Source organism: Chrysochloris asiatica, unplaced genomic scaffold (genome assembly GCF_000296735.1).
Source record: "Chrysochloris asiatica unplaced genomic scaffold, ChrAsi1.0 scaffold00092, whole genome shotgun sequence".
Taxonomy (NCBI): domain Eukaryota; kingdom Metazoa; phylum Chordata; class Mammalia; order Afrosoricida; family Chrysochloridae; genus Chrysochloris; species Chrysochloris asiatica.
This window is the reverse complement of record NW_006408610.1, coordinates 8,197,823-8,213,652: the sequence shown is the minus strand read 5'-3', so window position 1 is coordinate 8,213,652 and position 15,830 is coordinate 8,197,823. Positions and strand designations below refer to the sequence as shown.

The 15,830-nt window shown below is 40.7% G+C and overlaps 1 protein-coding gene across 2 annotated transcripts in view; it reads left to right on the top strand.

Annotated features, from left to right (window-relative positions):
• The window catches only part of LRRC49 (leucine rich repeat containing 49), a 181,282-nt gene that overhangs the window by 11,938 nt on the left and 153,514 nt on the right, over positions 1 to 15,830 (top strand). For both annotated transcript variants that reach the window (XM_006866533.1, XM_006866534.1), the window contains 2 exons: positions 3,965 to 4,067; positions 8,663 to 8,866. In XM_006866533.1, the coding sequence (XP_006866595.1) occupies positions 3,965 to 4,067; positions 8,663 to 8,866 (307 nt within the window). The remainder of the gene's footprint in view (positions 1 to 3,964; positions 4,068 to 8,662; positions 8,867 to 15,830) is intronic.

Genomic DNA, 15,830 nt, shown 5'->3' with positions numbered 1-15,830 from the left:
ATCATCTGTTTCCACATATGTAGTCAATTTGATTTCTGTGTATTCCATCTTGTGAGGTCCGTGTGTATAATCATCTCTTAAACTGTCTAAAGAAGGTATTTGAAATGAGCAAATCATTGATTTTGCAGAATTCTGTCATGCGTTTTCCATCATCATTTCTATAACCAAGGCCACATTTTCCAAATATTGATCCTTCCTGTTTGCTCCCAACCTTTGCTTTCCAATCACCAGTAACGATCAATACATCTTGATTGCATTTTGTTGTCGTTAAGTGCCGTTGAGTCAGTTCTGACCCATAGCAACCCTGTATAGGGTTTCTGAGGAGCATCTGGCGAGCTTGTGATATAAAATCCTCATATACAGTGCTGTTCTTACCTCTCAGGAGTGTATATGAGAAGGTTTAATTAGTGTAGACCTCTCTAGATAGCTTACCTCGATGCTGCATGAATTGACACCTATTTTCAATGTTGATTAGTTCTACCCCTTTGTGCCCTTCTGTCTGTTCAGTCTTTTTCTCTTTCCTAATCCTTACACATAAAACGGAAGTACCACACTTCAGGAAGCATGTCTTGCTTTGCTTGGTTCTGTGCAGTACATGTTTATTGAGTGTGTACTATGTGCCTGATGCTGTGCTAGCACACTGCTACAGATGTGAACTTGGAAACTCTCAGCGAGGGCTTTTAATACATGAGTTGTGAATTGCCCTTACATTTCTGATGATAGTGTCATGTAATTTTTTCCTTAATAATGAAACAAACTACAATACCCTTCCTAAACTTCTCTTGTGTTGGTATGCAGTGAAGAGTTTGTATACAGATTTGTGGATGGTGTGCCAAGTAAATTTTATTAATGGTAAAATATTATATGCTATTTCCTAATGAGGAAATGGCATGAGGAATTGAATTTTGAGAACTGAAAGTCAGAAATGCATTAAATCTTATACATAAATAATGATCACAACAAATTAACTCTTAGAGGAAAGTTAACCTAATGAATTTTTCATGAAAAAAAATAATTCTGTGTTGTTGTTGTTAAGTGCCATTGAGTCAGTTCCTACTCATAGTGACCCTGTATAGGGTTTCCCAGGAGCAGCTGGTGAGTTTGAACCTCCGACCTTGTGGTTCAAACGGACCCTTTTGGTTGTGGTGTAACCACGCAGGCTACTGATCTAATTCATTTTACATATATATCAAGAAGTCCTGGTGGTGTGGTGGTTAAAGTGCTCAACTGCTAACCAAAAGGTCAGAGGTTCATGCCTACCAGCCACACTCCATGTTCGAAAGATGTGGCCACCTGGTTTCATAAAGATTTACAGCCTTGGAAATCCTATAGTGGCAGTAACTCTCTTGTAGGGTTGCTATGGGTCAGAATTGACTCAAGTGAAGTGAGTTTGGTCTTGGAAAATCTACAGTCATGATTTGGGTTAACCAAGAAATTCCATAGCTAAGATCAAGTGGACACACACATATGGCAGTTCACGTCTTCATCCAGCTATCCATTCATGAGTCAACCCACCCACCCATCCATCCATCCATTCATCTGCTCATCTGCTGGTCTACTTACTTGTCCATCTGTCTGTCGTCCATTCATCCACCCATACATCCCCCCACCCATCCATGCATCTACCTACCTAGAAAGCTGACCCTTATGGCTCTTTAAGATCCTAGTTATGAAAGAATTCATTCAGCATTTATGTTTCTAAAGTGTAAAACCTTGAAGAAATTAGAAATAGCACTTTATTAGGAAAAACTGAGCGACTTCTTTCTGTCTTAACTAACTGCATCTGGATATCAAATCATTATAATTCAAATTCATTTAATCCCACATCTTATTTCTCACAATTGTTCAAGGAAATTTAACAGCCTGTGAGTATAAATCAGTCAGTATCACTCTCAGTCAGAAGTAAAGAAACTTGGAATGTAACTAATGTCACTGAACTCTACACTTAAAAATGGTTAAAATGATCATCTTTTTATTATGTATATTTTACCAATAATAAATTTAAAAGAAAAATGAAAGTAAAGAAACTTGATGTTTTAGCTGCAGTGGTTAATCTAAAACATCATATGTGATTTCTTTTCATTTGTTAGAATATTTTCGTCTTTGAGGTTTTGTAAAAGCAGAGGTTCCAGGGATTACTCTATAGTAAAATGTGAGATAACTAGACCTAAATTGGCTAACTCCCTTAATTAAGAATTTTTAAGTGTGTGTATAGAGAGTAAGAGACAGTGACTAGTTCTTAAGATCATGACGAATCACTGGAAAATGTACAATCAGGACTTCGGTTAACAAAACAATTCCAAAGATAATGTTGAATGGACACACACATGCAGCAGTTCACTTCATCCTGCAGCTCTTCATTTGTCCACCAACTCACTTATCCACTCATACACCCATCTGTTGTCCATCCGTCTGTTATCCATTCATCCAGCCATCCACCCTCCCATCCATTCACCTATCCATCTGTCTGGTTTGTAATACAGTGCATGTTCTTACTGAAAGTTGACCCTGATGACTCTTTGAAATCCTAACTACGAAAGAATTCGCTCAGCACTCTTAGATTAAAACGCAAGAATTTATTATTTTCTCTATTAACAGAAATACCACAAAAAATAGATTTCCAATTAATTGTTAGTAAACTGGAAAATCAGTTAATTAATCTACTGATTGCCTACTGAATTTAGATTCTACTAAGAATACAAAGAATATAAAATGAGGTCCATCTCTCAAGAAGCTTATAAATTTAATTGGGAAGACGAGGGCTACATATCTGGTAAGTTAAATAGTGATATAAGAAAACTCAGTAACAGAAGAAATGCTTCAACCCAAGTTTTGCCACATAGTGGCATAGTTGATGTGTGAAATGTGTCATGTTGCCCCAGATCCCTCTTGCTCCCAGTCACTTAGAGGACTTTGTTTGTGGCTTTTAAGGCCTTTCTACATTGTCCTTCTTCTCTCTTGCTATGTTTTGTAAGGCTGGCAGTGCTAATAAGCTGATCGTGTTAACAGTGATGCTGACATCTGCATGCACTAGGAGCTGAACTGCTTAAGGATAACATCCCTTTTCCGACTGAGTATAAATGAACCATACTCTGATTATTACCTCTGCATCCATTATTACCTCTGCAATTGTACAACTTAAGTCTGTGTCTCTTAAATTGAGGATTGGCCTGTAAGCCTTCAAAAAGACCCCATAACTCTTGCGCTAACAAGGAAAATCTAGGTTGTCTATGTTTAGAGTATTTTTCTTTATCATCTTTCGCTGACCACCTTCCATCTGTTATCGCAAACAACTTTTCTGTATTTCCTATAGCAAAATCATGTATTGTCTCGCATTGTGATCAACTTTTTGCTATTTTGAAGGAGATGGAAGAGTCATAAGCCCTTCGCCTCGTAACAAATCTTCATGCATCTCATCCACAACAAGCGTGACAGAACTGTGTGGTCTGGAAATGAAAACTGCCACGAGCCCCTTATCAGCATTTGGAGACTCTTCCATGATTCAGATACCTTCAAAGTCCAGAATCCGGCAGGGCTGCCATAGTGCTGGCCCAAATGTTTCTGGTAATGAGGGACTATCACCCCAGTTATTAGGATATATTAGGAATCAGGCTTCAAAAGGGTTAAAGATAGCACTAGAGTTGTCCTGTCCTTTTAAGCAATCACAGGGGAAAACAATTTGTCAAACACAAAACACACTTAGATGTAAGAAGAAAAGTAACAAACTCAAATTCAGTCGTTAATTTCAAATATGTGGAACAATGAAAACACACGGGGCTGTCAGTGAGGCAGAATCGAGTCCGCGGCACTCACAGCAACAACCACACAGAAACTGTACATTTAAGAAATGTATGTACATTTAGACATTTGTAGGCACCCGTGTTTTCCAAATAGAAGATGCTTTATAGCTTCACGATCTTATAGGTTTTTCTTAATGAAATGATTTGTATGTTGTTTTCAACAGGTGATCATGTTAATTTGGTGAGCTCCTCGATGTCTTCATTTCCTATTCTACAGCGTTCTTCTGAAGAGAAAATTCTTTACTCAGACAGGTTGACTCTAGAAAGGTGAGGACAATTTATTTCATTTCATTTTTTGGGATAGTTAATACATGTTGTTGTTAAGTACTATGAAGTCGCTTCCGACTTCTAGCATCCTTGTATAGGTTTGCCACAGAGCCGCTGATGGGTTTGAACCGCCAGACTTGTGATTAGCACCACACCAGGACTCCAGGTAACACATAGACATGATATACAATTTAAAGATTGAAGAGTCCCCCTCCCTCCTCCTGTTTCCCAACTACTTGGTTCTTCTACCTAGATAGAATCAATGTTACCAATTTTTTTGTTTATCCCTGCAGACGTGTACCAAGGAATCTGATATCTGTGTAATGTAAAAACTTTTGCCTATATTCCACAAGAGTACTAGAAACCCACTGTTACCGGTGATCCTGTAGGACACAGGAACCGCCCCATCAGGTTCCCAAGGCTGTCATCTGTACAGAAGCAGACGGCCTCACTCTCTCGCATAGTGCCTAGTGGTGTGGGCTCTTGACCCACTGCACAAGACTGCTATAGCACTTGTACAAGACGACGCTGACGGCGATGGAGTCTAGGGTAGATACCATGTTCCTATGAAAGTCTGTCCAGTCTCACTCCCTGGGCTCTGACCTGTCCTGTCCCCTCCTGCCCTCACTCTGCTTCAGCCACACTTGTTCCTGGCTTGCCCTTGAGTCCACCAAGTATGCTTATACATCAGGCCTTCTGCCATTGTAGTACCCTCGGCATGGAATGTTGTTCCACCACGTATCTGTACTCTTACTCTGATGACCTTCTTTCCCTGGCCACCCTCTCCAAAATTGTCACCCCTTCCGCCTTGACAGTCCCCAGCCCCCTTCCCTGCTTCATTTTTCTTCTTAGCGCTTACCACTCTCTTAACATTAAATATTTTACATCTCATAGTTACTGTCTAGAATTCAAGCTCTATGAGCACAGGGCTTTTTATTCAGTTCTTTATCTCTAGCATCTAGAACAGACAGAGCCTGGAACACAATAGGCTCTCAATAAAAACGTTTGAATGAATATTTAGGACTTGATATCTGCATCTTTACATCTAGGGAGATGTCAGCAATAGAATGCTGGATGAAGGATCCTCACTCAGTAGTATAACCGGCAGAGAAAAAATTTCTGCTGGGCATATCTTTAGTTTCGCAGTGCTCACTCGACAGCAGATATCACAGACTATCTTTGTAGCTGGGAAAACATCTCTGGAGGGGATAGTTTGCTGTTTTGTAGACAAAGGAACACTTGAGGGCAGTATTGGCCATAGCGTCTTTGCAGTGTCACTGGTTTTTGAGATTCTGATGTTATCTCCTGGTGTGCTGCTGTAGGATTAGCACTGGACTTTGAACCACAAGGTCTGCTGTTCAAACCCACCAGCTGCTTCTTAAGTCACTATGTGTCAGAACCACCTCGATGGCACATAGCAACACAACAGCAATGTTGTCTAATATTTAAAACATCATGGTACTTAAATGCTTTCAGGGATTTTGTGGTAATTCTTATCTTCAACTTTAAAACTCCAGCTAAGAATAGTACCTCAGCCCTTTAGTTTCATGTTTCCCGATAACTAACCAAACCCAAACCCGCTGCCAACAAGTCAGCTGTGACTTATAGCAGCCCTACGTAGGGGTTCTAAGGCTGCCCAGTCTTTATGGGAGCAGAAAGCCTCATCTTTTGCCTGCAGAGTACTTGGTGGATTTGAACTGCTGACCTTGTAGTGAGCAACCCAATGCATAACTTACTACAGCACAGAGACCATATTTGTAAAACTGTGATCTAGCTAGTTAGAGTCTTCTGTTATAGCTTTTGGTGACTCGGTCCTTGTGAAGATGGGCAGTTCCTGGACAGCATAGGACTTTGAGGTAGAGAAGCAAACTTTGATTAGGTAAAGACTTGCTTACCAAGGAGAGTACAGGAACGAGGGTACTGACTCAATTTCAAAGACTGTTTATGAAAGGGCAGGATCAAAAGATGTCAGATGTTGGGCAGAATCTGGTCAATATCAGCATGTTCTATCAGGAGAGTTGGGCTAGTGGCGAGAACTGAGGGATCAATTTTTGAGAGCCAGGGGATGATGGCAGATCTGTTATGCTGTGTAGCTTCTTAGTCAGGAGACGGGGGAGCAAGAGTAGAATCTAGTCTTGAGAAGAGATGTTGCATAAACTAGACACTGGCTGTTCTGGGGTCTAGGGTAGTCATCGAGTGCAGGAAGGCAGTCTGACTGTCAGCATCAAGAAGGAAATGCAGAGGCAAAACAAAATTGAGCAGACTAGTCACTAACTCCATAGGATGTGTAGCCTCTCCAGGGTTTCGTAAGCCTAATGAGCTCCCCTGGAGGGCACTAGGTCATTTTTTTTTTTTTTTTAAGTCTTTATTGTGAATTGAGTGATAGTTTATATGGGAGAACATTGGTTTTGTACTTTTCCTATCATATTTCGTTTCATTGCAATGATTATAATCCCCTCCATGCATCATCATTCAACAGTATTTGCTTCTATTCCATCTGTTTTTTGTTTGTTTGTTTTTTTTAATGTACACAAAAATACTCAGGAGTATATAATCACTTAAACACCCAAGGGCGCATTGCTTGCCTCCTGGCTGCAAGCTTGCCTCCTGGCTGGCAGCACACAGCCTTTCTCTTTCCATGAGTCTAGAGTTCTCAGCTGCTCTGTCTCTCCATGTCCTCAACTCTGCCTCCATCTCTGGTGTTGCTGCTTCTCTAGATAGGGTGGGTTTTTATGTTTGCTTTCTTGTGTTGATGGAGTAGCATGGACTTGTGGGCTTAAGACTTGGAGTTGAGACTTAGCCGCTGTATCAGGAATCTAAGAAAAAGAATTTATTTCAAGTTACAGTAATTTACGCAAGGGGAATGGTGTCATATTATTTATTTTCCTGTCACAGTGAGAACTGACTGGATAATTAGAAGACCTAGAAGACAGGAGATATTAATAGGCTTAACAATGAGGAAGGAGCTCTGGGACCGTAGGGGTTGAGTTGGGCTGCTAACCTCAAGGTTAGCAGTTCAAAACTACCAGCTGTTCCAAGGAATAAAGATAAGGCTTTGTGCTCCTGTAAAGATTTACAGCTTTGGAAACCGTATAGAGACTTGCTATAGATCATAACTAATTAGAAAGCTGTGGCCTTGGTTTCGTTCAAGAATTCTGGTCACTTCCATAGTGTCACTTATGACTATAACAGATACATTTCCTTGAAAGATTACATTAACTTGATTTTTACTGAAAGGCAATGTTTCTAATAAAACTTGCTGTTAGAGTTGTTCACATGATTATAGAGAAAGCTCTATTATCCTCCTTTGAACCTCTCAGAGTAGAATCTCATAGCACGTCCTGTGCGGCCATATCATTACACTGCTAGAACTGTACGTATTTACCTCACATGTAATACTTTATAGCTTTTTTCCCCATAATACAGGCAAGGGTATATATTGAAGTCCTGGTGTGGCATTGTAGGATAAGTCCTAAACTGCTAACCACAAAATTGACGGTTCAGATTCACCAGCTGATCCTCAAAAACCCTCTATAGGATCACTGTGAGTTGGAACTGACTCAACAGCACTGAACAACAACAACAACAGCGAGGACATATATTAAGCACTGGTGTGGTGCTATAGGTTAAGCATTAGACTGCTGACTGCTCTAATCACAAGGTCGGCGCTTTAAACTTACCAGCTACTCCTCAGAAACCCTAGACAGGGTCTCTCAATCAGAACTGACTGGAATGGCGCATGTCTGCAAAAACAAGGGCCTATATTGGAGCCTTAGTGACACAGTGGTTAAGCTCGGGCTTGCTAACTGAATGACTGGTGGTTTGAACCCACCAACTGCTCCATGAGAGTATGGTACGGCAGTATGTTCCGTAAAGAGGTACAGCCTTGGAAACCCGGTGGGGCAGTTCTACAGGATTGCTGTGACTTGGAATTGACTCAACACCAGTTAGTTTGGATTGATTTGTTTTGAAGGGCGTATATTGGTAGAATTTAATCCTACCTTGTAACCCTCTAAATGTTCTCCTAAGTTCAGAGTTACTGATAAAGACATAAACATTATTTAAAATTCCAGTTTCTGAGAAAATGTTCAAAAAGGACCCCTTAACCATTAATGGATTTCAGGATAGGAATTTTTTCATCCAAGTGATATATAGGTGGTTGCATTTGTTGTTCTCCCTAAAATATCATCCAACTCAGTAGTCTTTAATCCTGTGAGAGATCCTTTTATGATGTTTGATGCAAGACCATTTCTCTGGTTATTGGTCATGGTTTTTCAATCATCTAAACCTCTATGGTAGAAGGCAATGACTTTGATGAATGTTTTCTAACATTAAGTCATTTTTATGAGAAATAATTGATCTAAGAGCTTAGACTTAATTTTATTATTATCTTTGTAACTGTCAATTGGCTTTTGTATGATTGATTTACAGTTAGATAAAGCAAGCGTGCTTGTAGTTCAAGGGAGCTGAAATTGATAGGACTCATTGTTTTCACATCATAGCATGAGAGAACAAAGATACTAAAAATACTCTTTGTAGGAGGAGGCAGGCTGCCTACGACCAAACCATATTAATTTTTAACCATCTTTTTCTAGGCAAAAGCTAACAGTGTGTCCTATCATCGATGGGGAAGAGCACCTTCGTTTGTTGAACTTTCAACACAATTTTATAACTCGGATCCAAAATATTTCTAATCTTCAGAGGCTAATATTCTTGGATTTGTATGATAACCAGATTGAAGAGATTAGTGGGCTTTCTACTCTGAGATCTCTCCGTGTCCTTCTTTTGGGAAAGAACAGGTAACCTTTGTAGAACAGGTTTGGTTTGTAGCCTAATGTTATATTTAGGACTAATGTTGAGCTATATAGTGTTTAGACAACTACTCAGGAATGAGTAATACTCATGAAACTAAGAGAATAAAAATTTTGAAAATTTACTGGTATGAATTAAAATACTGTCATAATTTGTTTCCTGAGAGTCTGTCTGGCAATTAGTGAAACCAAATAACACTTATTTGTTTAGTTATTATTATTAAGGCTTTCCCTGTCATATATGGGAATAAGTAGCAGATTGTACCCTTCACTTAATGTTTTCTTAGGTCCTATTGTAATGACGGTGGAGGACTGGGCAGTGTTTCAGTCTGTTGTGCATCAAGTCGCTATGAATCAGAACCATCCAGAGGGTACCTGACAACAGCAGGCCCTGTTTGAAGATGTGGTTCACTTGTAGTTCTTCTCATCACTTGAGTAAGAACCGCGACACTCACTGATTTGTGACTGCTTGTCTGATTGGCTGAGTTGTATTCAGATGGCAGTTCCAGTGTGTATTTCCTATTGCATCCCGTCTGGATTTCCTCAGCTCCATATGATGGTCTGTTATTTAGTACAGCTACACACCTTCTCTGCTCATTTGCTTTTACTGCATAGCTTTTGCATTGTCTACAAATAAGGACTGCTTAGCAAAATTGCCCCAAAATGATTCTTACATTACAAAATTAGAAAGTTTGGGTACTGCATTATACCCCACCACTATTTTTCCCCCTACAGCATGAATCTTGGATTATTTCTTTATTCCACCCACTCATTGATAACATTTTTTTTCCAAAATCATAGCCCACAGTTTAAGCTTTCGTTTGCTCTCTGTGGTATCTCTCAAGGTTCCTGCCAGTTTAGTTTTATCATGTACAGTTTGTTCAAGTGTTAGGGTAAGTGAATTGGGATTATGAGTGAATTGGGGGGAATTTTAGAGTCACAGGATGTCCTAGAGGACTAGAAGTGGCCTCAGAGATCAGTTCTTTCATTGTACAGATGACAAAATGGACCTGGAGAGGTAAGGTGACTTTTTTTTTTTAATGTTTTATGTGATAGTTTACATGGGAAAACATTAGCTTTACATTCATCCTATCATATATCATTTCATTGTCATGCTTACAATCCCCTCCCTGCATCATCAACCAACCAAAGGGTATACCCTGCAAGCCTGCCCCCTGGTCGTCAGCACACAGCCGCTCTCCCTATCCGGGTCTAAAATCCCCAGCTGTTCCATCTCTCTACGTCATCGTCTCTGCCTCCATCTCTGGCATCACTGCTTCTCTGGGTAGGGTTCTGCTCTCCGCTCTTCTCCCTTGATGGTCCCAGGGACCTCCGCTCTTAGACTGCAAAGTTAATCATGCCCCTCCTTTTGCTACAAAATGTCTACTTTTACATTTCCATCCCTCACAATCTGTCCTGATAGCAATTACTCACTATTGTATCACAAGAGACCTATCTGCATCTGCTTTCATCAGCCCCGCCTGGACAGATTGGAAACTTCTCAGTGGAGATTCTGCCTTCCGCCACACCCTCTGGATCTAGGCTCCCTCTTGAAAGTTTGTAAGCCAGTCACTTCTTGCCTTTGTAGTCCCCCCACTTTGTGTAGCCAATGTCCAAGTTGCCCATCCCTGTCTACTCTGTGTAGGTAGGGGGTGGGAATGATCCTTGCTGTAAAGATTTGTTCCCTCTTTTGAGCTACTGCATCCATAGATGTAGGTAGGTCAAGTTCATCAAATTGTATCAGATTACTCTTTTTTCCCTCTTCTTTCTTCTTCTAGTTGAGCTCTGATCATCCAGTCATTGAAGCCAGGTCAAGTGGGTATTGTCTGCAAGTGTGGGTGAGGTGAAATGACTTTTAAAAGATCAGATGTGCACAAACTCCATGTAATAGGGAGAGATGCTACTGGAGTGGTGCATGGAGGGAGGTGGAAAGCAAAGTTAGCTTTTCAGCCTTTGAATCTATTCATTCCCTTCTAGCTGCTCCCTGTTATCTCTCCCCAGGAGTCCTTTAATCATTGCTGATCCTTACAGTCATCATAAGTTTGGCCCCACCACCACCATTGCTGTTGGGCCAATCTGTGCTCATGGTGGCCCTATAGGACATCATAGAACTACTCCATAGGTTAATCAAGGCTGTAAAGCTGTACAGAAGCAGACTGACACATTTTTCCCCCCACAAAATGATTATGGGTTCAAACCATCAACCTTTCAGTTGGCAGCCCAGCTCTTAACCCACTGCACCACCAGAGCTCCTTTAAGTTTGTGTAACTTTCATCTATTCATTAGTAGTTTAGGCCTTCCTTGTGGCCCTGATGGTACTGTAGGGTAAGCACTGGACTGTTAACCATAAGGTTGGAAGTTCAAACTCACCAGCCAATCAGCAGAAGGAAGATGAGGTTTTCTGCTCCAGTAAAGATTTATAGCCTGGGAAACCCTGACAGGTTCTCTGTCAGTCGGAAGCCACTCAGTGGCAGTGTTGTTTTTGTTTGTTTGTTTTGTTTTTTTTGGCTGTTGAATAAGAAACATATTTTCCAGTATCTTTTTATTGTGAATTATGTGTTAGTTTATATGGATGAACCTTATCTTTACATTTATCCTATCTTATTTTGTTTCATCACAATCCCCTGCATGCATCAACAAACAATCAAAGGGTATACCCCACACTCCTGCCAGCATACAGCCCCTCTCCCTCCCTGAGTCCAAAGTCCCCAGCTGCTCCTTCTGTCCACATCATCTTCTCTGCCTCCTAGTGTCACTGCCTCTCAGGACAGGGTCTCACACTTCACTTTTCTCCCTTGGTGGTTCCAGGGATCTCCACTCCTGGACTGCAAAATCAGCCACTCCCCTCCTTTTGTTACCAAACATTTACATTTACTTTTTCAACGCTCACTGTCAGACCTGATAGCAATCATTCCCTATTGAACCACAGGAGTCCTTTCCCCTCACCTTTTATTAACCCCATCCAAACAGGTTGGAAACAGTTCAGTGGAGGTTCTACCTTTCCCTGTATCCTCTGGAGCTAGTTCCCTATTGAAAGCTTGTAAGCCAGTCACTTCTTGCCTTTGTAGTCCCCCCATTTTGGGTAGCCAATGTCTAAGTTCCCCATCCCTGTCAACCCTGTGTACCGCGGGGATGGGAATGATCCTCACTGTAGAGATTTGTCCACTCCTACTGGTGTGGCGCTGTGGTTTAATGCACCAGACTGCAAAGCTGTTTGAACTGCAAGGTCAGCAGGTTAAGCTCACCAGCTGCTCCTCGGAAACCCTATACAGGGTTGGTATGGGTCGGAATCAACTTGACGGCACTTAACAACAACAACAACTGCATCCACTAGCATAAGTCGAGTCTGCCTATGGTCTTAAGATGTCACACACTTTTATTGTGAACTGAGTGAAGGTTTACGGAGCAGATCATCAGTTTTACATTCAACAAATCCTACACTTTGTTTGATCTCAATGATTGCAATCCCTTCCACAACAGATATCCCACTGCCTCGCTGCCGTCCTTCTTTCTACTCCACCCTCCTTCTCATCCCTTCTCATTCTTGTCCTTAGGGGAATGTTGCCTTTGTGATTGTGGATAGTTGACTATTCCAGTGACACTTTTAGTCTTGTCTGGTTTAACATAATATCAAAGAGCTCTTCCTGGTTCTTACTATCTTAAACTATCTATCTCTTTCTTCTTGTTCTTACTGTTCAGCTTTTCTGGCTTCTTAGAAATGGCTTTTTAAAAAATGTGTGCCTTGGTGACATCGGTCTATCTGATCTTATTTAAGGTCATATTTTACTTTATGGTTTACCTAAAAAGTAACACATACAGTTTTAGAAACTGCTAGTAATCTTGAATCAAAACAAAAATGAGTCAGAAGACAATGTCATTCTCCCTAATTGCATATTTGTGGTGCTGTAGGATAAACACTGGGCTGCTAACCACAAGGTCAGTGGTTCAAACCTACCAGCTGCTTTTTGGAAACCCTATGAGTAGCTGTGAGTTAGAACTGATTTGCCAGCACTTAAACCACAACAAAAGTGTTAGCAAAAGGTAAACCTGACGCTAAAACATATGCCAAGTGTTCTCTAGCTGGGTTGACTGTGTTCTTGTAAGGGATTGTGAGTCATATCCATCCTGAGCCAGTTCTTTTAGTGAGCATTATGCAAACCTGGTAGACAGAGAATGCTGGAGAGGAGGAAAGCACATGAGTGCTTCTGTCCCCTCCTGGGTTTGTCTTGGATGATTTACTGCTCCCTGCTGGTCAAGTTTGGATGTCTGTCTCCCTCCCACACTGCGAAGCACTATCTTTTAGTCAAGGGATGTGAAACTGTATATCAGAAACCAAGTCAACCACATGCCTCTAGGTACAGAAAGTACCAACAATGATTTCTACTAGAAATCATGCCAGAAAGACCAACACTCAGATTCTCTATGTGAACTTTTCAATGCTACCAAGAACTCCCAACTTCTCGGACATTGCTGTGGAAGTCCTCGCTGTATGACACCCCTGCCTTTGATACTTCCGGAGTCCTTGTGATCCCAGGCTAAGGAACAGAACTTCTCTGTGTTTCTCCTGATTACACAGGCCTGCAGATACAGAACACTCTTGCAGACCTGCAGATTCTCTATTCCTTTTCCCTTGACACCTTTAAGTTGTCCATGTAGGGATTTCTCTCTGATATGCATATAGGGCCTGTAGTGTTGTCCTCATTGTGGCATCAGTACCATATTATGGCCTGCAGAGACAATGGCCAGCCTAGAGCGCTGGGCTCCTGAGGTGGTGGAAGAGCCTTGTCTTTGTCTAGTTTCAGTTTCTGTTCAAGAAGGCAACAATCTTTGTTTTTTAACCTTTCAGTTTATGTTAGTGTTAACAGAACTCTTCAAGTATTGGGGACTAGACTGTTGTTGTGTTGTTAGGTGCTGTCCTGTTGGTTCCAAATCATAACCACCCTGTGCACAATTGAACGAATACTGCCGCGTCCTGCACCATCCTCACTAGTGATGTTGTGTTTGAGCCCATTGATGCTGCCACTGTACCAGTTTATCTAATTGAGGGTCTTCTTTTTCACTGACCCTCCACTTTACTAAATTGATGCCCTTCTCCAGGGACTGGTCCTCCTTGATAAACATGTCCAAAATTCATGAGATGAACTCTCACCATCCTGGCTTCTAAGAAGCATTTTGACTGTACTTCATAAAACAGATTTGTTTGTTCTTCTGGCAGTCCAAATATTTTTAATATTCTTCACCAATACCTTAATTCAAATTCATCAATTCATCTGCAGTCTTGTGATTGTTCCAACTTTCACATATATATGAGGCAATTGAAAATGCTATGACTTGGATCAGGTGCACCTTAGTCCTTAAAGAGACACCTTTACTGTTTGACACTTTCAAGACCTTTTTGCAACAGATTTGTCTAAAGCAGTACATCATTTGATTCCTTGACAGCTCCCTTCATGAGCATTTCATGATTGTGGATGTAAGCCAATTGAAGTCTTTGACAGCTTCAGCCTTTCCCATTTATCATGATGTTATTTATTGGTTCAGTGGTGAGAAGTTTTGTTTTCTTTTATTGAGGTACAATCCATACTGAAAGCTGTAGTTTTTGTTTTTTTTTATCTTCATCAGTGAGTATTTAAATCCTCTTTACTTCCAGCAATCAAGGTGATTCCATCTGCATAGGTTGTTAATGAGTGTCCCTACAATCCTGATGTCATGTTCTTCTTCATATAATCGAGCTTCTTGGATTATTTACTTACAATACCGATTGAATAAGGATGGTGAAAGGATACAACCTTGATGCACACCTTTCGGGATTTTAAACCATTCAGTATCATCCTTGTTCTGTTAGAATGGCTACCTCTTGGTCTATGTACAGGTTCCTCATGAGCACCGTTAAGTATTCTGGAAGCCATTCTTCACATTATCATCCATAGCCTGTCATGATCCACACAATTGAAGGACTTTGCATATTCAATAAAGCACAAGTAAACGTCATTTTGTCATTCTCTGCTTTTAGGCAAGATCCATCTGACATGAGCAATGATATCCCTCGTGTCATATTCTCTTCTGAACCCAGTTTGAATTTCTGGTATCTCCTGGCAATGTATTGCTACAACTGTTTTTGAATGCTCTCCAGCAAAATTTTACTTGTATGTAATATTAATGACAGCTAGCTGGTCGACTGATTGGAAGAGATACGTATTTGTGCCCATTCTAAAGAGAGGTGACCCAACGGAATGTGGAAATCATCAGACATTCTCTTTGATATCCCATGTGAGTAAAGTTTTACTAAAGGTGATACAGAAATGGTTGCAAGCATACATTGCAGAGAACTTCCAGAGGTTCAAGCCGGATTCAGAAGAGGTCGTAGAATGAGGGATATCACTGCTGATGTCCGATGGATCCTGGCTGAAAGCAGAGAATACCAGAAAGATGTTTACCTGTGCTTTATTGACTACATAAAGGCTTTCGATTATGTGGATCTTAACAAGCTATGGACAACATTATGAAGTATGAGTATTGCAGAACACTTAAGTGTACTCATGAGGAATCTGTACATGGACCAAGAGGCAATTGTTTGAAGAGAACATGGGAACACTGAATGTTTTAAAATTAAGAAAGTTATACGACAGGATTGTATTCTTTCACCATACTTATTTAACCTGTATGCTGAGCAAATAATCTGAGAAGCTGGCTTATATGAAGAAAAATGTGGCATCAGGATTGGATGAAGACTCATTAACAACTTGCGATATGCAGATGATACAACCTTGCTTGCTGAAAGTGAAGAGGACTTAAAGTATTTACTGATGAAGATCAAAGAACACAGGCTTCGGTATGGACTGCATCTCAATGTAAAGAAAACAAAAATCCTCACCACGGGACCAATAAACAACATTGTTATCAACAGAGAAAAGATTGAAGTTGTCAAGGACTTCATTCTTCTTGGATCAAC